Below are 25878 nucleotides of genomic sequence, written 5' to 3' on the forward strand. Positions count from 1 at the left end.
AAGTTGCGACATCATCTTGATTCACCCTCGCCTGGCATAGTCGTCTCAGTGCATAATAAGATGTTTGAAACAAAGTTCGGCAGCATGTTACACTCCTGCAACACGTGAAGGCGAAGGCCTGATGCACACTTGAGAATGCACTAAGTTACACGATCGGAGGGTTCAAACTTCTCGCAAGACATAATGAGCCACAGTGTGGAGTAAACGCGTGGCAAGCCGTAGTCTTCAAGCTTCAGCTTCCTCTCTATGTTTTCGTCTGTTGTCGAAGAGGCTGAACTAGTTTTGCAGTTCAGCCTCTTCGGCTTGTTTTCTACACTTAGCTGCGGCTTTACGTGTTCATGTAGTGTGGTCAGACTCGTGCCAATGATGTTTCTCTGTGACTTTACATCCTCTCAGCAGGGGGCCTTACTCCCGCCACTTTGCACGTTGCACTTCGTTTCTCACTTGGCAAGCATTCTCGGCTGTAGCATACTTCCAAGGAAAGTATGCAATGTTTTACTGATGATTCGGATGCTTGTTATGAGCTTGTTCTTAATGAAAAGTATGCTGTTCTGTGTGTTGTATGGGCGATTTCAGTTTCACTGTTTACTTCACTTTGTTGAGCGCTTCTAGCCTCTGCCTTAAAGGGATATGAGCCATTGCATTTACCATTGCATTTACCATTGCATCTTTGCTTGCTTATGGGGTATGAGCCATTGCCGATGATTTTTTTTTTTTTACTACTCGACTAGGCGCCGCATTTTTTAGGTATGAGCCATTGCAACTAGTCACTTAAGGCTTTCGCCTTAAAAGAGCTTGGAGCAAGCAGTCAAACATGCGGAAAGCTGCTGGTATGTAGCTCAACAGCTACCAGTTTCACCAGCTTGGTTGCATGCAAACTGTGCTGGTTGCACAAGAGGAAGTGCATGGTCAGAACACTGTACATTAGAAAGAGACAACTTGAGACACACATAACAACGAAAAAGACAAAAAAGATTTAATTCTCAACTCCTTTCAAAATAGATGTCTATGTACACATTCTCTGTATGTATACACATGATGTGACAGCCACAATTACAGTAAAACAACATATCCCTAAGATTCAAGTTGCACACAGCATGTTTTGTACGCGAGTTGCATGTGCAGCAATGAGGCAGTGGAACGTCGACTTTGTATAGGAGCCTCACGGCAGGAACAAACGCAGTGGCAGACATGCCATGGTTCGCTTAAACGGAAAAAGTTTAAACAAGACAGAACAGCACACTGCCTGGCCCCCGATCAGCCTAGGCATAAAATCACGTAAGTGATCAAGCGAACGTCTAGAATAAGCGGACAGTGATCTACAGCCAAGTTGAGGCAAGTTGATAGAGTGGGCTTATGTCCACAAGCAAGAAACATTTCACCAGGGGGCACAGGCTATAGGTGCCCCATTGAAATGGTGGCAGACTAACAGAAAGCAAGCTACACTTTGCAGCTAGCATTGTTTGCACTGATATCTGGCTTGTGATATCACCGTTAGTATATGGATACCTGAGACTATGAGCTATTAACAGCCAACCATTTTGTAGATCAGTTATGCTGCACTAATATACGTCGAACCATGTTACAAAGAACATGCTAGTATGAATTTGGTACAAGCAAGCCTTGGCACAAAAGGGAGAACTATCTGAATTGGCTCATTTGAAATGTAATGCTTCAGTATGTAAGAGGAGGAGGCCACACATCATCATCTACTGTGAACACTTCAAGTTGACACAGCCCTCTGTTTACATCAAGCATGCCAGGTCTTTGACTGAAAGGACATTGAATGGGTTTTGTAATTGCAACAACTATTCCTGTAATATGTTGCTATGCCTTTCACAGCCAAATATTATTACGCTGACACACAAATGAAAACAGATAGCTGCGTTAAGTACATTACCACCAGGGTACACATTTAAAAAATACTACAAATGTTTTTCACATGCTTTTGCTGACCGTTCTTAAAATTGTAGTTAGAGTGAATACCTTATTGCCAATTCCAGCAAAGTAACACTGATGTCAGGCTACACAATTTGTTGACACCCTGACAGAACCCAAGGCAGACACAAATTTAAAATGTAGAGTGTCTCAAAGTACACAGAAAATCTTGTACACTGTGTGGGCCATACACCACTACTACAGTCAGTAATTAACTGCTCACGCCTGTTAAACATACCTGTTAGAAATCCTGGTTGAATGTTGTTAAGCAGTCCCCTTTCAGTATACGACTTGCTCTCAACACAGGAACTATTACCAATAAGCACACATGGCAGTTATTGTCCAAAGTTGTTTTCGATTTTTACAACATGGTAAGCTGATGGCCTCAAAGGAATGCTTCTGAATAAATTTTTCAGAATGTCTTTTCACAAGCAAAAGTAATGGTACAAGCACAAGGTGGACCTGTGAGCACGCATTAACACAGGTAACTACATATCCAAGCATAACACTTTTGTGACATCAGCATCTTCAAACTGCTGCAACAGTCATGCACTCCAGTACCACAACAGAAAAATAAAGAGAAAAAAGACAGCTCTTTCTAAAAATATTTTGCAGTAGCCAACATTATGGACAGCCCTCACCATGCATTTATCACAAGGAAACTTGAGTGCACGTGGTAAATGCACACAGTCATCTCTGTTAATGAAGAAGTTTGCATTCTTTCTGCATCACTGTGACATAAGCAGTCTTCCAAAATAAAATGCCTTGGTTAATGTGCCACAACACTGTAACTGACGAAACTACTTATTTCAATAGTGTACTGCAACACTCAGTCCATAAACAAGCAACAGGGCGACACTACATTTTTGCAACATCACGTGGAACAAGCGGTAGCCCGGCTTTCACACTTCTACTCAAGAGTATGTTAGGGTGTGCTACAATTTCATCGCACTTGCACCTTTATCAAGTGCGACAGCACACAAGATGGCAAGAACTTCTTAAGGAGTGAATGAAAAAATATCAATGCCATAAGACCCTTTCCATGTTTACTACACACAATCATTGTTTTTTTTCTAAAGCTTTCATCTCATCTTAATTCCTAATTTTGCAATGCTATATTGAAGTAAGTCTAGCGTCCAAATTAGGCGAGTTGGAAGCAAAGTTTTTTACACTACTTTTCCACCAGCCCACATGGCAGTGAGCACCCTACGAAAGCGTTTTACATAAGCACTACCAGCAAGGATTGCTGCAAAGTGTTGTTCCTGCCTAATGCATCTTCGCAGGTCCGGAAATAAGGTGTAGGTCATGAATGATAGTAAAATGCCAGAGTGCCTAATACTAGCAATAGAATTTACACACTTGATCCTTTGAACGTTGTAGAGCGTAGTTTCGCGTTACTCTGTGAATTTTCTTTTTTTTTCTTTTTTTCCTCTTCTTCTTCTTTCTCCTTTTATTCCCTTTACCCCTATCCCCAGCACAGGGTAGCCAGCCGGTACTTACACTGGCTAACCTCCCTGTCTTTTCCCTCCTTTGTCTCCTCCTCCTACACACTTGATACAACTTAATAGGACAACATGACCAAACGATGTTACCACAAGCTAATATAACAACACCAAATCCATGCCCTACATACAAAGCATGTTCCAGGCTGTCAGCATGACTTTCTTTAGAGCCAGTGACTTCCTGTCAAAGTGTTTCTTTTCATGTTCATGTGCACACAGCTGTGGATGGCATTCCTACTATTTGGATAACACAACTGACAAACTGAACAGTTAAATGCAATTGTTGTGTGCCACACATCGTTGATGCAACAGCATACAACTGCATGCCTCTAATCGAAGTTCAGGAACCATCCTAATACAGCAATGAAGATTTACCCAAATGCCTTATTCAACTTGCATTCAGAACTGCTGCTTTTGCATAGTTGCAGTATAATTAAATATGCATAGCCGACACAGGTCTATATTTGGGTACAACTTAAGAAGGCAGGAGAGGCCCCGCTCAGATGACTGAAGTGCCTCAGCAACTGAAGAAATAGTCCTGCTGGCGTGACTCAGCCCAGTTCGAAGCACGGGCTGCAATGTTCTCTGTCAGCAGGGTCACCAGCTGTCCGGCTCACGACGTCAATCTAGAGTGTGCGACCATTTATGGAGGCTCGTGTGCATCCGCCTTTGATGGCCAAATGCCACTGTCTTCTGAAGTTGTACCCAGCTGTAGTTATATCCCCAATACAGAATGCCTCTAGAAATTAAACTTATGCTGTCAGATACTGCTTCCTGAAGCACTAGAGTGCATGCTACAGTAAACAAAACAGATCTTCTTGGAGGTCTGATGGAAGTTTTCATAACTGTACACATAGTGGCCTGTATAAAATGCACACACTAATTATGGAGCAGGTATTGTCCCTGCCAACAGAACCATTATGCAACAATGCAAGGATACCTTATGGAATGCAAAAATGGAATTAGCACTAGTGTGCCAAAATAGAAAAAAAGGGGGAAAAGGGAAGAATGAAGATGTGCAACTGATACATGGACATTGCAAAAGAGTAAATAGATGCAAAGTATAGCAAGGGTTGAGCATCTTTAGTTTAAACTGTACAAAGAATACAAATTTTCTTTCTGGAGCTCAATTTTAACCCAAAAGAATCCGTAAAAGCAAATTTACCCCAAGAGCCAAGATAGTAAATGGCATGCAGGTGTGAGCCAACATAAAACCCGAAGCAGGGACCTTGACGAGGTCAATGTCATGCGTCAGCCCTGTCACCCCTGTCACCCAAACAATTTTTACTTTTTTATTATTATTATTTGCCTCCATTTCGGCTCTTGTTGCAATGGAAATGGGAAGCAGGGCACGGCACAAGGGGGGGGGGTACAAGTGGTGGATAAACTGGGAAAATTCCCTGATGGTAACGCAGGGTGGTATCAATCTAGTTATCATTTTCCGTGGTATTTGTTGCAGCTCTGTGCTCACATAATGATACAAATAGTCTCGTTCTGTTTAAGGTCAATTATCTATGACACTACTACCGCTTTTGATTTCTGCATAGTCATACTGCAGTATGGCATTGTGTCCTTGCTAGACTGCTTATCAAAAACTTAGTTAACTGCAACCAATACACACAACAACAGTTCTGAAGACTTAAATCTGCAGTCCTTCAGCACATTTCAGTGTCAATACATATTACAATGAACAATACATGTATCAATACAATGAACCACACATTCACCTGGTAAGCTGGTAACTGGTGGATGCAAAAAATTATTAAATTAAAGGCAAAAAATTATTACAAAAAATTCAGCTGAAATAAGCACCCAAAGAATTATGCCGAATTTTCAGAAATTAGTATAGTGTATAGTAAGCATAGTGTACGAGTGCTAGAGCATAGTATTGTGGAAATGGTGAAAAATTATCAAAATCTGTTTTAGATTTTTTTTACTAATGAATTAGATCATCTGTCTGGCAAAACACAGTACAATATGAAAATGGATCCTGTTAAATATGATTTTCATGTTTTGATTTCATTATAGTTGAGAAAATTATATAATTGCATACTGTGAAACCTTGTTGGTGTTGACAGGATAAATTAGTCTAATAGTGCATTGCTTTTTGTTTTATTTTCAAGGCACTAAACAGGAGTTTTTGATAAGCAGTTACTTTTGATGAAGGCAGACTATTTCATAAAGTTGTAATCCCCAGTTCAATAGTTACAACCAAAGGATCCTTCCACATCTCTTCTGTGAGTCACATTAAAAAGAAAGGCACCGAGGAGGACCATCAATAGTTTTGTAATGCACCACTGCAGCGAGAAATAACAGAAGTTTTTAAGACACCAAATACTGCCCATTTGTTCACGTTCATTACTTGTGTGCAAGCATGCCTGCAAAAAAAAAAAAAATCATGAATACGAACGCATCATGACCCCAATTTAAAGTAGCCGTATTGCAGAAATATAATACAAAAATTTCTAAAGGCATAAAATGGAATCAGCAAGAATGCAAAGACAGGACAGCCTATTTTTACAAACAGTAAATAGATTTAACGCTTCAGTAAGAGGTTCAACACATCTTGGTACAACAACAAACATGTTTAGAATGTTTTCACTACTATTCTGTGAATACATTATGCAATAAGAGCAGCTGGCACACTTGTTAATGAATAACAGATCTATAAATAAGAGAAAGAAGTCAGTAACAGTAATGACTTTCTGTTAAGCAAAAGTGTTCCACCTTTGTACAAAATTAAATGCCCCATATTTTTTTTTCCTACCAGCACGTTACGACACCTCCTAGAGGATGCTGCCACCACTGGGCACAGCATTAGCATACAGCTGGCAAAAAAAAATAAGTGAGAATTTTCACCAGTGTTACAACATTCCCACACAATGAACAGGCTGAAGCAAATGAATGTAAAGCCTTCTTGGAGGGAGCGACCTTAACAACCCTGAACAGTGCACCGAAATGCAATTCATTAGGCTAACACAACCTAGGTGCACTTGGTGCCTCTTCAATGTGTCATCATTCCCAAGTCCACAATCGATCTGATGCCGTCCTCAACTGTTCAAACCAGCAGTTACCATCGTGCAAGGCAACAAGTAACGTAAATCTGAAGTCCTAAAGTAATGACTCGGTGCTAAGCACAAGTATAGCATGCTATTTCGATTCAAACAACTTAGGACTGCTTTCAGGAGATGGCATGCTCCTTTTGCTGCAATGAGGCACTTTGTTTTGCAGCATAAAAGCTATGAATTAGCTTTGCTTTTGCTCTGCAAGTCATGATCTCAAATAACCAAGCAGAAGGATGCCTGTATATTCAGTATATACTGCCCATCATTCCATGTTTGCAACCTTCTTGGGCTTCTGTATATAGTCCTTCATAAATATAGTGAGCCTTTCTCATGAGCTTTGTCACTTAACTCTCGCGTACAGGGCAGACACAGAGGCTTTCATTCATGTAATGAGCTCTGATGTGCCTTGTGTCTCACGTCAATCCATCCAAACCAGAAGCATCCAGTATTTACAGCACCACAGTGCAAGATGGGGTGAAAAGTGCACCAGTGGTTGCCTCATTCAAGCAAACATTCCGGCATTTATGAATTGCTCTAATGTACATGGCCATAGTCTGAAATATGTTGGAACAAATCCAGCAGTGATTACTTTGACTCAGCCGATTTTCTGCATGGCCGGCTATGTATGGATAAGAGTAGAACAGAAATCATTGACACTGAATGGCAACAAAGCCGGTGCTTGTGCCCTTTGGTTTTATTCCTCATCCATGAGTCATTCGTTCTGCACAGAACTAGTTGTGAATTACCAATAAGCCCCTCTTTACATCTCATAAGTGTTCATTTGGACCTAGGTTATTGGTTTTCCAAACTCAATCAACAAGTTTCCCCAGTACTCTGCAGGCAATCCCTACATGCAAGCAGCACACATTTTCAATTCTCCCAAGCATCCACAGTGTAAAGCAAGCGAACAATTCTTGGCAGAACATAGAGCAAGACAACAGCAGACTGCAGGCATACGCATGCATGCACGCACAAAGAGCTATTCCACGGAAGACAGAAATTTCATGTTAGTACATGCAGCAGCACAATGATGGTAACAACCTTCTCTGCCTCGTTTAACAAGCACAGGCTGAAAAATTTCACAAGGCAAAGCACGGCTAGGGAAGTACACAGTAACAAACACTTTAGCTTTGTAGGCATCGATCCAGTCACTTGAATATACGTATAGTGCATAGGAACAGCTGGACGCTGTAGACCAACAGCATTCAATTATTGTCACCAACAAAAGCGCTGCCCCAATTCATGTAGCCGTGGTTGTATAACATCAAGAATGAGAATTTACTTTGCCGAGAATGAGAATTAAGAGCTCCCATACTATTATTTTCTACTGATGCAGGCACCAGTGTGTCTTGATGATTATGAATAATAACTCCAACAGCAAAGACAAAAAGAAAGTACAAACTTGACACAAAATCTCAACTGCTTCCCATGTTAAAGCAGCAACAGACTTCATTGTTGCAGCTGTCCATGCCCTTAGGACATGAACAGCACATCACAGTAATATAGATGAACTCCTTTCACTCAACAAGCAAAGCACTTGGAACACACCACCTTCTATATGTCACCTGCTTAGAAAGCAAAAGGACACACATTTTCGAGGTCCTCCAAGACTATATAGGTTCATAAAAACAAATGCCTGTTACATACGAGGAAAAAAGGAGAAAGAAAAAAAGTTGTCGTTCAGAACAACAGCACATGACTTCACTTACTGAAACAAGTTGCTTGCATGGCAACCATGTTTTTGGAAGTGCTCATCAGCACCTCTTTACCCCCCAAAATACAAAAACACTCCTCCCAAGCAATAAGTCTAAGCTCGTAACAAATGTCACCGCCAACTATACTTACATGAATGCTGTTTCAAATTAAGTGTCACTGTCACAGAAACATTCAGCCTCCCGAAGAAAAACCAGTCTGGGAAGGTGTGGACGTTGTCAATGAATGGACAGAGATGCACACAAGTCCACAGACCGCATGTGTACACGCGCATGAACAATACGGGTGCATGAGTGCTTAGACCTTGTTGTGCAGAACGTCCACTTGTGGGCGGGCATAGTGCAGAAACCACCAGACTTGGTTGTGGCCACCAGTGCACGGCTTGGCGAGCACAGCGTCCAGTTCTGTGGCAGCCGCCTCGATGCACAACCCCATTTGCCGGTGCTTCAGCGGGCCACCACGTGTGTGGTCCCAACGCTGCCGCTCCTCGGACTCGGCACCTTCACCGCAAGGGGCCATCATGACCTTGCGGGCAGCCTTGTCATCTTTGTCCGGCTCGCTGGACAGCTCTGCACAGCTGTCTTCTTTGCGGATCTCATGTTTCCATGTGTATGACACCAGCTGCATGTGAAATGACCAAAGAAATAATGCCTATGCTTTACTCATTCTCAAGTCTGTTCATTCACAGATTCATTTGTCTAAGCAAGAACTATAAAGAGAATACAATAACACACAAAAAAAGCAATTATGATAGGCATGAAAGAAATATAATGCTGTCAGACCTGGTGAAACTAGAATATGCAGCACCCATCTGGAGTCCGCATTAAGCATACTTAAGAAACGAACTAGAATCTGTGCAAAATCGTGCCACTAGGTCCATCCATTCTTCATATTCATACGACATAAGCATATCATCCCTAAAACGTAAAACTGATCTTGCTAATCTTGCTGTGCGTCGCCGCATTGCCAGTCTTTGTTTGTTCCACAAATTATTTCACAGTCCGCTCAATCAAGCACCGTTTATCATCCCACCGGCACGCATATCCCCCCGTACGTCCCATCCTTACTCAATCGCACGCGCACATGCTCGCACCATTACTTTTGCAGCCTCATTTTTTCTTCGCACAGCAGTGGACTGGAATGGCCTTCCCCGGAACATTGCAGCCATCACGTGTTCATCAACTTTTGCGGACAACTTAACTACATTTGTTTCTCATGGAGATCACTCTCTGTAACCTTGATTTGTAAACCCACCCCTTATGTAATACCCCCTAACCGGGGTCTTTAAGGTAATAAAGTGATGAAGTGATGAAAAAATTGTCAGTCAAGTGGCTCAATTAGTTAATATAGGTACATACTTGAAAAGAGAAAGACTTACAAGCCCTTGTATTGAAAATTTGGGTTAGAGAAGCAAGGTGGGGATGCTGTGTTTACCTTTTTAATAACACCGTAATATATAACAATCCTACTGCTAGTTCTTTATTCAGATGTAGAGAAAGCTATTGTTAAAATCGAAGCAGTACCTTATATGTAGGCACAGTCCTTACAGAAGGACCCTGGTATAAGTTAAGGGGGGCCATAGTTACGTGAAAATACCTCTCTGACACATTGGCTAGATGTAAATAAAATTGAAAAGGCACTTTTGCACCATTATTAAAAGCCTCTTGATCAAATCAAGGGTTAATATTGGAGAAGTTATGCATGGTAAAAGCATCAGATCACTAAGTGTGCTTGTGAACACTATCGTTTAGAAAAAAAATGGTGGCTTGCAATGTTTTTACCTTAGAGAGTTTAATACGAGTCCAGTGTGTGTAACTACGAAGTTAAATATTTCTATATCACATAATGTTTACAAAGGAAACAATATTTTATATGATACCACCTGTCTCAGTCTTCCACTGCACTTCAAAAATATCCTTATTTTATTATTAAAAAAAACTCAAATATTAAAATCTGAGTGCACAATTGGATTCTGGAACAAATATTGACATATTAAACAGCCTAAAATTAAGTAAACCTTCTGTAGTATGGAAAACAACAATAAATTTTCATACTACATAGGGGATGCTCTTCATTGCAGCGATTGTTACCATGATAACGAAGGTGGGCATGTACTATGGAAGAAGGAAAAAGATAGAACAGGGCATTAGGTCATGCAGCCAGCCTTGACAAGTGAACGCTCCGTGACGCCAGTCCCTTTGCTCAGTGCATTGCTCAGTGTCGGCCCAACACGTGACCTCTTGTGTCGAGATCACAGAGCAAGAATTGAGACTTGCCGAGATGTTTGGTGCCCAGTAGTTGGTTCTTCATTCTATGGGTAGTTCTTCATTGATGTGCACTCGACCGGCAGCCGCTCGGCTTCTCTGCTTAATATCTTTGCTTACATTATACCTGTATCTCTGATCACATGTTGGGACGACACTCTTGGCTTCAATCGCATTACCCAATGCTCCCTCCTATCTTTTTCCTTCCTCCATAGCATGTACCCTCTTCTGATCACGCATCACCATGCTAATCGAGACCAACATTGATGTCAAGGTGATGCTGAGGCCATAACCGAAGGGACCTAATGGCCACATTAAGTCAGTCAATGGAAGCGCAAGAATACTCCCAACCCAGCTCTTGCCGGTTTGAACTCTGTACATGCTTTGAAACTCTACACAAATTCACTTGTTCATAGCAGAACACATCTTATTAGGTGCACTAACACTGTGCACAAAATCTGCACACCAGCACCAGACATGCCTGTCAGACCAGAAGAATGAATCACTGCGTACCACTCTCTTCTTTCGTGAAAATCACAAGTGAGCCAGACATTAGTTTTCACATCCACAGCTGCAGCTGAGCTGAGCTGAACCTGAATAGTCGTGACAGGAGGGACGGCGAGCTCACACTAAAGGCACTTACCAAGACCATGTGGCCAGCAGAAGTTTTATAATGGCCAAATTACGGATAACCTTTGACTGGACTTTGAAGTGCTCAAACTCACTATAAATCTAACCCTCATTCTTAGGCTCCAATGAACAAGATGAAAAAACTGCTGCTACCCCTTGCCCATCCTAGTCACATTATTCCAAAACCACCATTTGGCAACAAGAAGTAGATGATAATAAGGCTTCTACTCATAGCAGAACTCGCCATGACCATGTAAGAGCACACACCTGGTTACCGCCACTGTTTATATCCTTGTGGCAAGGATAGATGCCGAGCGGTTCCGTGTTGTCATAGTTGTGACTCATGGAATCCAGACACATGCCGGTGTTTGGATTTCTTGCCTGGCAAAAAGCACAAAATACAAATGTTACACACCCTTCCAAAGAATATATCTTACATTCACCGAGCAATTAACAAGTGGAAGCATAGGTGAGTGCTCAACTACAGCTAGAAGGTCTCCAGTCACTATGTTTCAGGTACACTCTTTTTCAGCTTCATGCCAACTGTCCATCATGAGTCACATGGACAGCAGAAGACATATGTGTGCTATGTCAGCATTAACTGAGGCAACTCACACAGAAACATGGCGGCGACAACCCCATAAAAAATGTAGATTACAATTCTGCTGCCAGATTACAGACGAGCATAATAAGTGTAAAATGGTGGTCAACTTTAGCACAAACAAATTTTAAAGGAATAAGGAAAACTGAAACGAAATGCTGGAAGCTTAATCAGTAATTATTTTCTTCTTTGTTCAAAAGCACTGTTTCAAAAGTTACAAAATAAATCTTGCCCCGCAGGATTGTTGACATCTATTAAAATATGAGGATCCTATGCACTGCAAGAATCGATATAAGCGAAGCTTTTTATGCTATTTGCTTTGATTGATGATAATTAGCGGTGATGCTGATGGTGAATGTGTAATTTCTTCAGCGTTTAGTCCGATACAAGAGTGGTGAGTTGATGTTAAATATTACCTCGTGTGCACATGCCACACGTTTATATACACATGTATATGTATGTATATACACACTCTGAACCCCCCCTTGCCGCAAGTTAGTAGAAATGTGAGCGCTGTAGTTTCCGCAATGCTTTTGAGGGTGGCCACGGATAATTACAGCTGTCAAGAGGCTTATGTGACAACACCCAGGGAGCTCCAGAGGGCATTGTGCACATGCCATATGATGGAAAGGTCTAAACAAGTTTCTGGCATCAACAATCCTTTCTGCCAAGCTCCTACCAAATATATACATGCTCTGAACCACCCCCCGATGCTGTGGAGTGCAAGACAACTGCAGCAGCAGCAGAAGCAGCAGCAGTGCAAAAGCCAAAGGAAGAGACAAAGAAAACTTCACCTTAAAGAGCTGCGGGCCAATTAATAAACGCTTAGTAATACACAGCTTGAGAGGCTCTTTTATTAGGGCAGTTCGTTTCGCACCTTATAAGAAAGCAAAAAGTGTTTTGAGACCTTCCCTGGTGGCTCAGTGCTAGCTATGGATTTCTAGTGCAGATCGCAAGGTTGCTGATTCAATTACTGGCAGTGGCAGCCACATTCCAAGGGGGGAAGATTGTAAAAATGCTCAGATGTTCAGATTTCAGTGCATACCAAAGAAAACCTATCAATTTATCAAAGATTGTGAAGGGGCAGCTTGTGTAGCAAGCTGCCCCTTCACTGGCTGCTCCTTCACTGGCAGTAACTTGCTGCACACATGCAGGCGCCAAGTGAGGATGAGGCCCACCATGACCATGTCTCGCAGAAAGTGTGGCCAAGGTAACGCTCAGGTGATGCACCACAGATATTGTACGAGAGGCGTTTCTGAGACACCCACACAAGAATGTTAGTGGAAGGCTGGTGCAGTGATGGTTGAACTGCCAAAGCTGTAGCTGCCTTGAAGCAGTAGCATGGCTATTCTTTGTGGTCTTATCATTTATACAACGCCTTCCTAACTACACAGCATTACAAAACCTTTATAACTAAAGAATCTAGGACCAAAGCTGAAAATGCTGTAAAAGAAATCGATACCTAACTATGGCTGTTCTATATTTAGTCCTTAAACAATGTAAGTGTTTCTTAAATAGAAGCGCAATCACAGACAAATCCCGTAGTATTAATTTCCGCAAATGTAAAATGTTATTTTTTTTTTCTATTACATATTCAGACGTTTTTAGCCCTACCTAGGCATTACATCTATCTGAACTCACATGCAGTTGGCAATTTAATTTGATCTGATTTAATTCAGACAGTTAGTTATCCTATAAATAAAAATACAACGCTAGGCAAGGCTATATCAGCCTCTTGTTGCTCTTTTGCCAAATTTTCCTGTCAATGATAAATTGCAGAAGCATAAGAGGCAATAGGTAGCAAAGTACGTGTTTAGCTACAGTACTTGCTTCTTTCACAGCATGCGATAACTAGGACACAAAAAAGCTGGCATCCTTGACTGACTGAGTCCTCACATTGTGAGAAATGTACATAAAGAATCAATACTCACATTTCCAAAGGCAAACACTTTCTCACTGGGAACAAACTTGTTTGGGTACACATTGTCCAGGTACCACTTGAAAGACTTACACTGCAGTTTATTACGCAGTGCCTTGCGCTCTGAGATGTCGCCAAATGATATTTTCTGCAATAAAACGAACAACTTAAGGTTACTCATGCAGCAAGAAGACCAGAAAGCCCATTAACGCATACGTGTGGTATAATTATAACTGAAACTGCTTATACACAATAACAAGCAACAAAACCATGAAAATATAATATAATAAAATAACCACTTACTGATCTATTCTGTCAACAGACAAAGTTTGAACAGAGAAAGTCAAAGGAGATGCTAAAAGCTATATTAGACTGACACGCGCTTCTCCTCCAGACACAGTTTATCAGTCAGAAACATGACACTGATATAGCAAAAGACATGGACAGCTAAAATAAGAACAAGAACAAGGCCTATGTATTGTACTGACATTAGAAAAGAAGGTGATAATCATCTACTATTTGCCATGCGTGAAACTGAAGTACTATTTGAAACGTATGTCGGGAATACATTAGGCTATTATGACGCATGCAAAATGCCAAACCATAACTAACATATAGCATGCAAAGCATCTATACAACAGACCAATCAACTGTAACAGATGCCATTTTGAATTAGCAAATTTCTTAACACATTCTTGGGTACTCTTCTGCTGAAATTAATCAATTGGTCGACATTATTTAAGAGGGAGGGAATTGCATATAACTAGCAGCAGCAGAATTAACAGCAGAATTAACAAAGACCAAATGCAGCTCAAGTGAATGCACAGCTGATTCTGTGTGTCGCCTACCTTAGTTCATGAAATCTTTATGCCACTTCTAACAAGTTCTTTCTCATAACATGGAACAAAAGGACAGTCTGCCTCTAGTGATAAATGTGCATTTGCATTTCAGCACCATCACCTGTTTCAAGTTCCAATTTTTCCCATCAATATTATGAATTTCATGAAGGACCTTCATATAAGTAGCACAGTCAACGTGGGCAAAGAAGCCACATTAAAAGTGCGACTGAGTTCAAACTGTAATAAGATATTGGGCTGTGTAAAATGCATGGTTACAGATATCACAGATATACAGCAGCTCCCATTCAAAACATTACGCTTTAAATACGAGTCGCTGCATCATAGAAGGTTTGCAAAAGTAGACAATATTGATACTGAAACTATAAAGAAAAGTAACATTGCCATTACCACTCACATGGCACATCACTTATGACACGTGACTCAGAATGACGCACGACTCAGAATGCGCAGTTCCTCAGCGTGACCTCAGAGATTAGTTACCCGTGGCCACGGCGCGTGGCTCCCCCAAGGTGAAAATCTGAGGTGATGTGCTGGAACTTGCATCATACCCGCTTCCATAATAGTTTCCCACAATAATTACTTGAGGGAACTCTGGTGCTACGATTGTTCAGCCATCATGGGAATGATGGTTAGTACATGGTTAGCACATGCGGTTTTCGTAGACACTAGCGACACAGTTTCCTCAAGTAATTATTGTAAGAAACTCTCTGATACCCACCAACCACCAGCTGCCTGTCTCATCTGCTTAGGTGCTATTTAAAGGCTGCTATTAAGAAAATTAGAGAATTATCAGCCTCTCATCTTTTCCAAGAGTGTTTAAGTAGCGTATACAGTAGACTTCCATTAAATAGACTCCAGCAGTTAATTCGATCCCGGCCGAAGGTCTTGGCTGGCACCCATGCATTTCTATGTACCCAAACTTTCGTTATTTCGATCCTAAAAAGGGCCTTCACCGGATAACTTGAACTTCCCCAGCCAGCACGCATGCGCCTGACCCCTATATAGTGACCCCAACAGTGACCCCTTCAGTGCCAGCGTCTGTCTCAGCGGAACTTAGGGGAATGCGTTGAACACACGTCATCTCCCGTCGACAATGCCTGCTTTCGGCCTGCCTTAGGAAGGTTTCCAAGTAAGAACCATGGCTCCCAATGTCTGATTTCGGTATTTACACGACTGTAAAATGCGTCTTTTATTATTTTTTTTTCCTCACAAAAATTGGGCCGAGAACTGCCAACGCGGTCAGTCAGGCACATACCAAAACCACCTTCGCGGCGTTCGTGTGCTTTTCCGCATAACACATGTAATGCAGCAAAGCTTACTTTAGACCGGTACAAAACATATTAGCCACTTGCCCTTTTGTGTGCGTGTGTGTGTGTGTGTGTGCGTGTCTGCGCGCGCGCGCGTGTGTGCGTGTGTGTGCGCGCGTGTGCGCGTGTGTGTGTGTGCGCGTGCTAAAATATTAGGTACACATTAGATTTTTTTATTTACTTTCCTTTAATCCTCTCTACATTATTTTGGTTTGGACACAAACAGTGGGCACACATTTGATTCGAGGGCAGGTTAGAATCGGGAAAATTCTGCATCTTGTTTATTTCAACATTAAAATACCTGTTGATTTCTTTAGCATAGTATAGTTGGTAAAACATCCTTTTATTTGAATTGATAGCATCATTTGCTATTTTACGTACCCTGAGCTCTGGACGGTTTTGGTAGAAGTAGTACTTGTAGTTGTCCATCCACACTTCAGCAAGCCGGGCTGTGTTGATTCCGTGCGTGTCCTTGTTGCTTGGAAATTTGTAAGGGTGGTAGTCACGGAAAATGTGTCCCACGTGAGAGCATGGAGCTATCACCAAGGTGCCACCGCACATCCAGATCTGGAAACAACGGTCATTTCCAATAAATAAACACATTCGAGTGCAACAATAGTATATGTGCTTAGGTATTTCCTCAAAGCAGTCACTTTGGAACTCTGTCGGTGAGTACATTACAAAACTAGAGTCTAAGAAACCTAGATTACACAGTGCAGTTTTCTTGGGTTCTGGAAGCATTTAGATCAACGTACACTTGATGCAACCGCAGTGATTTTATGTATTTTTCTTTTCACACCTCTTAAATGTGTGAAAAGTTAAGCCACGCAAGTGGATTATGTTTATGGAATTGCAAAGAGGCCAGTCTTAGCATGGGCAGAGGCTTAACCTACTTGGAAGAATGTAAGAAGTCGGTAGTGACACCCCTTTGAGAATCTTGCATCAGCTTCCCATGACACGGATTCATAGATCTTTAACAATGTTTGGCAGCACTTTCACCTGCACTGATACTGACAATCTTCCTGCACTTAAAATTGACAAATACTCAACCTTGCAAGTTTAATGGCTTTTCTTGCATGAAAATGGCTCAAACTGGTGACATGGTGACAAAGTGCAGTGAAATTGGCGACATGGACAGAACAACTGGAGTGCAAACATTTAAATGTGCAAGCATGGAATTCATTTCTTCCATTAAAATAATCAATTGTTTTCTGTGACAGATGAGCCAAATAGTTTCAGAAGAACATTCTACTATCTGAAAATGCTTTAGTGTCCCCTTTAGAGGGACACTAAAGAGAGCTACCAAATGAGTTAATAGACGGATAGAGTATACTTTCAAAAATTAATTTTCGTTAATTTTAGAGCAGGCAGTTTATTATTGCAAGAGAAAATCTGGTGTAAATCTGAGAAATCGGTCTGGTGTAAGGTGCACATTGGTAAAACAAATGTAATCATTGGTGTGTTTTATCGACCTCCCAGACATACCTCAAATGAAATAATGATCCTTAACGCGTTCATCCAAGAGCACGGTTTTGGCTCCTCAAATTTAATCTGCATGGGGGACTTCAATGTACCTAACGTTTCGTGGGCTTCATTATCGATAACTGGTGATAACGTCCCTCTTTCTAGAGAGTTGCTTGAATTTACACTATCCCTTGGATTGAAACAAATTGTATCTAACCCTACTAGAGAGTCCTCCATACTAGATTTGATTTTCCTAAGTGCACCGCTCTTTACGAGTGGCTTTGAGTGTGAGATTATGGATGGTATTTCCGATCACAAGGCTGTTATTACTACTATTAATCTTTCAGTTTCAAGGCGCCACTATGAATATACCAGTTTTTACGATTATAATCGTGCAGATGATACGTCCATACTTGATACATTAAGCATTTCATTCGACAGATTCTCCCAGTTATGCACTACCAGTGATATCAATGCTATAGTATCCCATTTTGAAAACATTGTCCATACTTGCATAGAGCGCTATGTGCCATTGAAAACAAAAAAAAAAATCTAGACGTTCCTTGGATGACAAGGGAAATACTGCATTTGAAGCGTCGAGTAGCCAGAGCACGTCGGAAGCGCCACATGAATGCCGAAACAAATGTCCAGTTCCGCTTTATGAAGGAAGAACTCCGTCAAAAAATGGACGCAGCTAAGAACTTTTATTATCAGTTCACTCTACCTAACATAGTTAAAAACAACCCACGAAAATTTTGGAGCTCAATTTCGCCAATAAAGAACACCACCCAGACATTTCTATTAGATGATTCCGAAGTAAGCGATCCTGGACCTATTGCTAAAGCATTCAATGAATATTTTCAGTCTGTATTCACACAGGACAATGGCGTAATTCCTCCCTACTCCACGACAACTAACATGTCCCGTGCAATTAACAATGTTACAATATGTAAGCAAGGAGTCCTGAACCTTATTTTAAATCTTGACACCAAAAAAGGCTGCAGTCCAGACAATGTCAACAATGTGTTCCTTCATCGTTATGCGCCCTGGACGTGTCAATACCTCACATTGATTTTTGAGAAATCTGTATCCACTTGTACAGTTCCTTGTTCATGGAAACGGGCTAGAGTCATTCCATTGTTCAAATCTGGGCAGAAACAATCTCTACTAAATTATAGACCCATTTCGTTAACTTCTCATGCATGCAAACTCCTTGAACACATAATTTATAAACACATTATCACTTTTCTCGAGTCTAATAATATTTTATGCAGCGCTCAGCATGGATTTCGTAGTGGTTTTAGCACAGTGACTCAATTAACTGAATTTACACATGACATAGCTTCTGCTCTTGATTTAGGTCATCAATTAGATGCACTCTTCATTGATTTCTCCAAAGCATTTGATACTGTACCACATCCTAAACTATTACATAAACTAAGCTCTATCCTTAATAACCCTCTTCTCGTTGACTGGATCCGTAGTTTTCTTTATGATCGTTCACAGTATGTTTCTTTTAATTCATTCAACTCTCCTGACGCATCAGTATCTTCCGGTGTGCCCCAAGGTTCTATTTTAGGGCCATTGCTTTTTTTGCTTTACATTAACGACATTCCAAGCTCTGTTTCAGTAAAAATTCGGCTTTACGCTGACGACTGCGTTCTCTACAATGTCATTTCTTCACCTAACGATCATAACACTCTGAATCAATCTTTTATAAGTTTTTGTGAATGGTGCGAACTCTGGCAAATGAACATTAACTTCAAGAAAACAGTCGCCATGTCCTTTCACAAGCATGCTAATTGCTCATATTTCAACTACTCCTATAAATCTACTTTTCTGCAGCGCGCATATGAATATAAGTATTTAGGCCTCCTTTTCACTCCAAGATTATCCTGGTCAGAACATATTCTAACAACTTGCAACAAAGGACTAAAAAAACTTGGTTATCTAACCCGAACTCTACGTGCTGCCCCCAAAGAAACTAAACTCATTACATACAAAACACTTGTAAGACCTATTCTTGAATATGCGTCTACCATATGGAACCCTTACAAAATTTCGGACGTCCACAAAATTGAATCTGTTCAGAAAAAGGCGGTTCGTTTCATATACCGCCGTTATGATAGAATGTTTTCACCGTCATCTCATCTGAATATGCTTGGTTTAACCCCTCTTTCCCACCGTCGTCACATTAATTCTCTGAAACTTTTACACTCTCTATTTTACTCTCCACATTATGCTTCCCCTAACACATTTCTGGCCCGTGCAAAGCCCCTAATCACGAGAAACAGCAATGACTTAAACTTATCCGTCTTTTTTGCTCGCACCAACACTTTTAAATATAGTTTTTTTCCTCGGACAATTGAACTCTGGAATGACCTGCCTGGTTCCATCCGTTCTTTACCACATAGAGAATTTGGGGATGCCATTGAATGCTCCCCTTAGTCATGTTACTCACGTATGCTTCTTTTGTATAGTGATTTTCTTTCTCGCATTTGTATTCACCCACTCCTGCAATAGCCCTTCTGGGCTGCAGTATTTGTAAATAAATAAGTAAATAAATAAATAAATAAATAAAAATTAGGGTCAAAGATCCATTGTATCTAAATTTCATAACCACATATCAGCAGTGGTATGTCAGCGTGACGTCATATTTCAAATAATTTTTTCGTAGTTGGGTCATTGTGGCTCATTGAAGGTTCTTGAAACTTGCTGAGTTCAGTCTTTGGATCTTTTTTAGTACAGTGTGGCCCACCTTTAAAGATCAAAGTGGAACTGGACTTTAATACACAATGTCGAAATCCATAACATCACGACAAGACAGAGCTTATGACAGATGATGCTTCCCACTCACAGCCAGCAAAAAAAGAGTTGTGATGCTTGTTCGGTGTGCAGCCCAATGTGAGAACACCTACTTATGCACATAATTGTGGAGAAGGAGGCAGCATACCTGCTGAAGAATCATAAAAATGATGAGAAGAAGGGCTTATGCATTGAACTCCAGTGCTCATAGAACTCAAAAGAATGCCCCATAATGCTTTAAAAGGCCCCTCACCACGACTGGCCATTTTGAGCTGACAAGTGTAGAGCATACATGCACGATAACAATCATGTCTGCAATATATTACTTCACTACTTGCCACAGAAAGATCTGAAATTTCAAAGCAAATGCCATTTTCCCTTCTCCTCGCAGCCCGTGCTCCACACCACAGGATGACCTACACCTGCTAGTATGCCTAAGTACACGTGTTTGTGCTGTGACGTCGTTTGTGCTGTGACGTCGTTCGTTCGTGCTGACATGTGACTTCAAGAATTATTCAATGCAGCATCTGTTATTTGTGTAATATGTTGCTTGAATAGATGAATTAAAGCATAGAGAAATAATAAAGCACACAAACTGAATGTCTGTGTGTTGTCTTACTTCACACCGCAGCAAGAGAGATGTACTTCCGTTTCGTGTGCTTCTTCCCACGTCTTGCAGTCACGCGTGCAGACATCGTAACTATGTCATTTTCTACCATGTCCCAGCGCAAGATCATGCTCTGTGATCCACTTGTGTGCCTCATTATTCATGTAGCACTGACTTATGCCGCTTTTCAGGTGTCCTCGTGCACAGTGCACAAAATGAGACATTCACAACAGCTCACGCATTACGTCATCAGTGGAAGTGCACTGCGCCGCAGAAAAGCAACGTGGCACAAAAAGTGAAAGCGGGGCACGTGATGTATGCACCACGCGAACCTCGGCCATTATTCAGCCGATCTGAAAAATTTTCGCAACACAACGCTCCGTAAAGGACATGTAACAACTTCTAGCATATAACCAAATTCTCCTGTGTGGCCTGGTAAGGAGCCCCTTAAGGTTCCCCCGATTTCAGTTAGTGAATTCTTGCAAATTTCATTGTTAAGCTCTTTCAACTCACACGGAATGACATCTCCAAGTTCTCGCCTCCCCAGCCTTCCATCTCACTGTCGTAAGAGCCGCTCTCCCAGAAGTACTTGCGGTCAATGGCAAACAGGCCACCAGCCATGGTAGGCGAACGCATTGGGTCTGCTTTGCTCTTGCGTGCCTTCCTCCAGGCCTCGGGCGTGTTTATCCAGATGAACTCGCCCTTCCAGTTGAAGCCACCAATCTGATAGAAGTCTGAACTGGTACCCATGTACTGAAGTGTCTTGTCATCAATTACATCAATGATGGGGCACACCACTGTCGTACGATCTTTCTTTATCAGCTCTACCATGGGCTCCAGCCTGCGTATGGAAGGAATAGGAAATGTTAAACATTTGAATTGCTCTGTGCTTGTATGTATGGCAAAAATTATTACTAATTCATTCTTAGCACTCGAAAATTATTTCATTTTTATTTTGTTGGGGCTGCAATCCCAGGTTGCAATGCAAATACTCTTCTGAATGTTTTGCGCAACTCTCTTGTGCAACCAACTCGTGATGCTAGTAAACCAAAACCTGGATTAGGCAGAACGTCTAGAAAACATTCACACTTACATCGCAAAATGGCAGTTCTTCCTCAGAGTCATCTATACACTATTAAGCCTTCCGAAGCATGGAAAACTATGATAAAATTTGCTTATGGCAGCAGCTTAGTGCTCTTATTGAGGACTGCAACACTGTAAAAACAAGCAATTTGCTGTTTTAGATGAAGGAGCCCATAACTGAGGAATTATGGCATGTGCAAGACAATGCACAGAAAAATGTCTAGAAGAAAAGGTTATTTTGGCCTCTGAATAGTTTTTATGCTGTGAGCCACACATTTTAAAGGAAACATCCACTGTGCATGATGCTGCAACCAAATAAATAAACTTTCTGTGTTTGGCATTTTGTCAAGCATGCCTTCCAACAGTCAGTGCAACCATGTGAATATTGTTTGCAAGGGAGTTAAAGGTGCCCTGAAACACTTTCCTAGCTAATCATAGAATGACATCACTGTTAAATTATGCTGCCTCAATTATCTCCTGCCGCAAAAATTTTTAGAATCAGTGAAGCACAAACGATTTACACGTGGTCATCGGCTTGACGAACGGCTTTCATTTCTACTAGCATGCTCGAGGCTACACAGGGGCATGGCAAGGGGCGCGAGGGAGCAATGCCACACTGGCCTTGTCCAAAGGTTTATTGCCTCGGCTCGTGGCAGAATGGCTCGTGACAGGCCCCCTCGGCGCTGCTGTGGTATCTACGCTACGCTTTTAATCTCAGAGACTACGTGCAACAGATGCAGCAGCGTACAACCATTGTGTGTAGACCGGCAGTGCTAAAATGAAATGGTTTTTCTGTTGTTTTGAAATCGCACACATACATATTTTTAATTTATTTAAATGAAATGAGCAATTATTGTATTACTGAGAATATTCTCACGATCATGAAATTCACCAATAGCTGTTGGTGGGTCCAGCTGCTTGCAATGACATTGCGTGATGACATGCGAAAGAAAGAGGAAATGATTTTTCACTGCTTTCAACGACACTTTGCGAATTCCCTGCTGCATGCACTGCAATTAACCTCATTAACTGCCTCATTAACAGATTGGCAACATTTTCTTACCATGTTCAAAAGGTGTTTTAGGGTCCCTTAAGAAAGCTTGAAATAAAATTCCAGCATAATCCATCTCACTATGATTGTTAACGTTAATGCAATTAGCATTCAAGCTATGTAGCTACAAACTGTATTGTTGAGGACACTTAAGTAGGCCAAGAATGTCAACTGCATTAATACAAGCATGCACCACAGTGCCACCCCAGAGAACGGATCGTACACCTTCGGACGCCATAAAGAAAGCTTCACTAAACACGGCCTCTGAACCACAGCCACTTTTGTCCGAATGACACTGGAGAACTGTGTTCACGACATCCGACTTCAAATGAACTACAGTATGCTTGCACAGGCATCTACTTCAGCTGTGAAACATTTACTTACTGTTAGGTAGAAGAACGGGCGTCCTCGCTTTTATCAGTCAAACATGCACCTGCGGAGTGCACTCACAACAACTGAAGGGCGCTGTAAAGGTGGCTAGGTACCAGCAGACTGAAGAGTGCCTGAACTATTCAAAGAATGCTAATCACATTAAAAGATGCAAATGCAGAAGGGTCAGTTGAAAAATGACACATATGCACTCTATGTCGTCTGTCTCACCTTTATCATGTTATCTGTGTTGATTTCCTAATGAAACCGTCGGACAAGTCAGGGGATCTTACTTTTTATGATTTACATTTGCACAGGCATCTACTTCAGCTGTGAAACATTTACTTATTGTCAGGTAGAAGAACGGGCGTCCTCACTTTTATCAGTCAAACATGCACTTGTGGAGTGCACTCACAACAATTGAAGGGCGCTGTAAAGGTGGCTAAGTACCAGCAGACTGAAGAGTGCCTGAACTATTCAAAGAATGCTAATCACATTAAAAGATGCAAATGCAGAAGGCACAGTTGGAAAATGACACATATGCACTCTATGTCGTCTGTCTCACCTTTATCAAGTTATCTTTGTTGATTTCCTAATGAAACCGTCGGACAAGTCCGGGGATCTTACTTTTTATGATTTACATTTACTTCACGATAGTCCAACACGAGTAATTCAAATTAATGTAAATATTCTGGTTGACCCACTATGTTCCCTATGCGTTTTGAATCCTCTTACTTATAAATAAACAAACACGTAGGTATTTTAGCTAATTCAAACTTTCTGGCCACTCAAGATGGGAAAACACAGCTGAATATAGCTGCTTTGCACAAACAGTAAAGGCATACTGCCCACCTTTGATACTCAGTCACTCTTTACATTGATGTATGCTAGTAAGAAATGGCACCACTTATGAGGTTCCCGAGAACACAACCAGGCAGAGCATATGTCGATTTCCTATACCTGAGTTCATATATCTGTTCAGGCACAGCCAGGTGTGTCTGTCTATAAATATATAGTAAGCAATAATATTGCATTGGCTGTCCAAACCAAGACAATCTCCAGCAGTAATGTTCTAGCTCCCAGCACTGGAGAGAATAAAAGGACAATACTGTTCATCAGGGAACAAAGCATTTCGTTCCAACCCACAACGTCCTCAAGAATGCACATCAAAACTGCAAGCCCAGTGGAAAGGACCATAAATGGAAACTCAAGATTCTAATGATCCACATCAATCCATAAAATAGTCACCGTTACAAAGTCATTCACCATGACCACCTGGCTCCCTATTACACACAGGCAATGTCACTTTTGCCAAGAGGCAAGCTTTACCACTGTGAGAGGTACAGTGATGCACCTCTCTCATTAAACTATTGTGAATGTGCCCAGCACATTTTTTTTCTTATTATTTCTTCTTGGTATATTTATTTACTAGTGCACAATGTTCACATGTGCATGGCCAAGACGAACTACCACAAGGCCAGTGGTGAGCTCATTAGAAAATGCAAATCTTAAGAATAATAATGCAGCAGAAGACACTGCAAGCTTACTTCCAATAAAGCCCAAGCATGGCAACAAACATTTGCATGGCTAGTACTGAAACAAACCAAATGCTGTGAATGATGACCTTTCTAAGCGTATGCCATGTCTTTCTGAATGTCAAGAAATTTCACAAGCCCTTCCAGCATACATTTTACAGAATGAATAGTAGCGGTATTTGTGCAGAGGCCCCCACAGGCAATACTGTAGCAGACAAAGGCGACATTGTGCACATTGCAAAGTTGCTCTTGAGAATGCGGTGATAGCCACCATGAGAACCTATTGCTGTCGCAGTAAATGAGGTTAGAGGCAGAGGAATTACCAAAGACAGCCAATTTTCAGTCGTGCTTGTGTTGTGCTCCTTTCTTGTCCATTTTTCAAGTCATCATGTGGTTACAAGGTGAAAGCCTACCAACTAGAATTTTGAATTTTGCACTAAGACCACAGTGCTTAGGTCATCATCGTGACACTACAGATCTCACAATGTCTGAGCATATTTCAAACAGAACAAACAAATGCCTTATTACTTTTTGCGTAGGAGAAGCCTAGAAGGTCTACCAGATAAACCACACACTTTGTTCATTAATGTATTTGTTGTTGTTGTTGTTAATTATTATTATTATTATTATTATTATTATTATTATTATTATTATTATTATTATTATTATTATTATTATTATTATTATTATAGCAAATAGCGTTCTTTGGCTTTTTCAGCTGTTTTCGTGGTAGTTCAGACTTGGATGAGGGAAGGCGCGGAAACGCGCTCTCCGGCAACCGAGTTGCGAAGAGGGGCGAAAGAATGGGGAGGGAGGGGGCGTCATGTGAGAGCTTTCGCATACAAGGAGGAATGGGGGGGATGCACTGCCGCTTTTTAGCTCACTTTCTCGTTCGTATATATTTTTTTCTTCTTGTTATTGTTAAAGTTGGTATGTGGGAATGCTAACATGGTGTCAACATCACTACATTTGATTATTCCCTCTCTGGCGCACCAAACCTCTGTTTATGGTGACATTAAAGTATTCACAAGTGCAAAAGTGCGATCAACCAGTTCGGCCATAACATGCAAAACAAACCACCACTTCAAAGACTCCCATATGTGTCTTGTCATCTTCTCTTCACTTCCATTTCTTTTGTTTGCTTTTTCTGCTGGTAGAACGTCGCA

General features: G+C 41.2%; 1 protein-coding gene across 2 annotated transcripts in view; it reads right to left on the minus strand.

Annotated features, from left to right (window-relative positions):
• Positions 1-951: 951 nt before the first annotated feature.
• LOC135902256 (polypeptide N-acetylgalactosaminyltransferase 1-like) overlaps positions 952-25878 on the minus strand; it is a 55316-nt gene continuing 30389 nt past the window's right edge. Inside the window, exons 4-8 of one of the 2 annotated variants that reach the window (XM_065432243.2) lie at positions 21188-21515; positions 16180-16365; positions 13645-13779; positions 11380-11493; positions 952-8869 (exon numbers count right to left, since the gene is read on the minus strand). In XM_065432243.2, the coding sequence (XP_065288315.1) occupies positions 8516-8869; positions 11380-11493; positions 13645-13779; positions 16180-16365; positions 21188-21515 (1117 nt within the window). In that variant the 3' untranslated portion in view covers positions 952-8515. The remainder of the gene's footprint in view (positions 8870-11379; positions 11494-13644; positions 13780-16179; positions 16366-21187; positions 21516-25878) is intronic. The other variant, XM_065432250.2, reaches the window with a different exon arrangement.

The sequence above is a fragment of the Dermacentor albipictus genome, chromosome 1 (genome assembly GCF_038994185.2).
Source record: "Dermacentor albipictus isolate Rhodes 1998 colony chromosome 1, USDA_Dalb.pri_finalv2, whole genome shotgun sequence".
NCBI lineage: Eukaryota > Metazoa > Arthropoda > Arachnida > Ixodida > Ixodidae > Dermacentor > Dermacentor albipictus.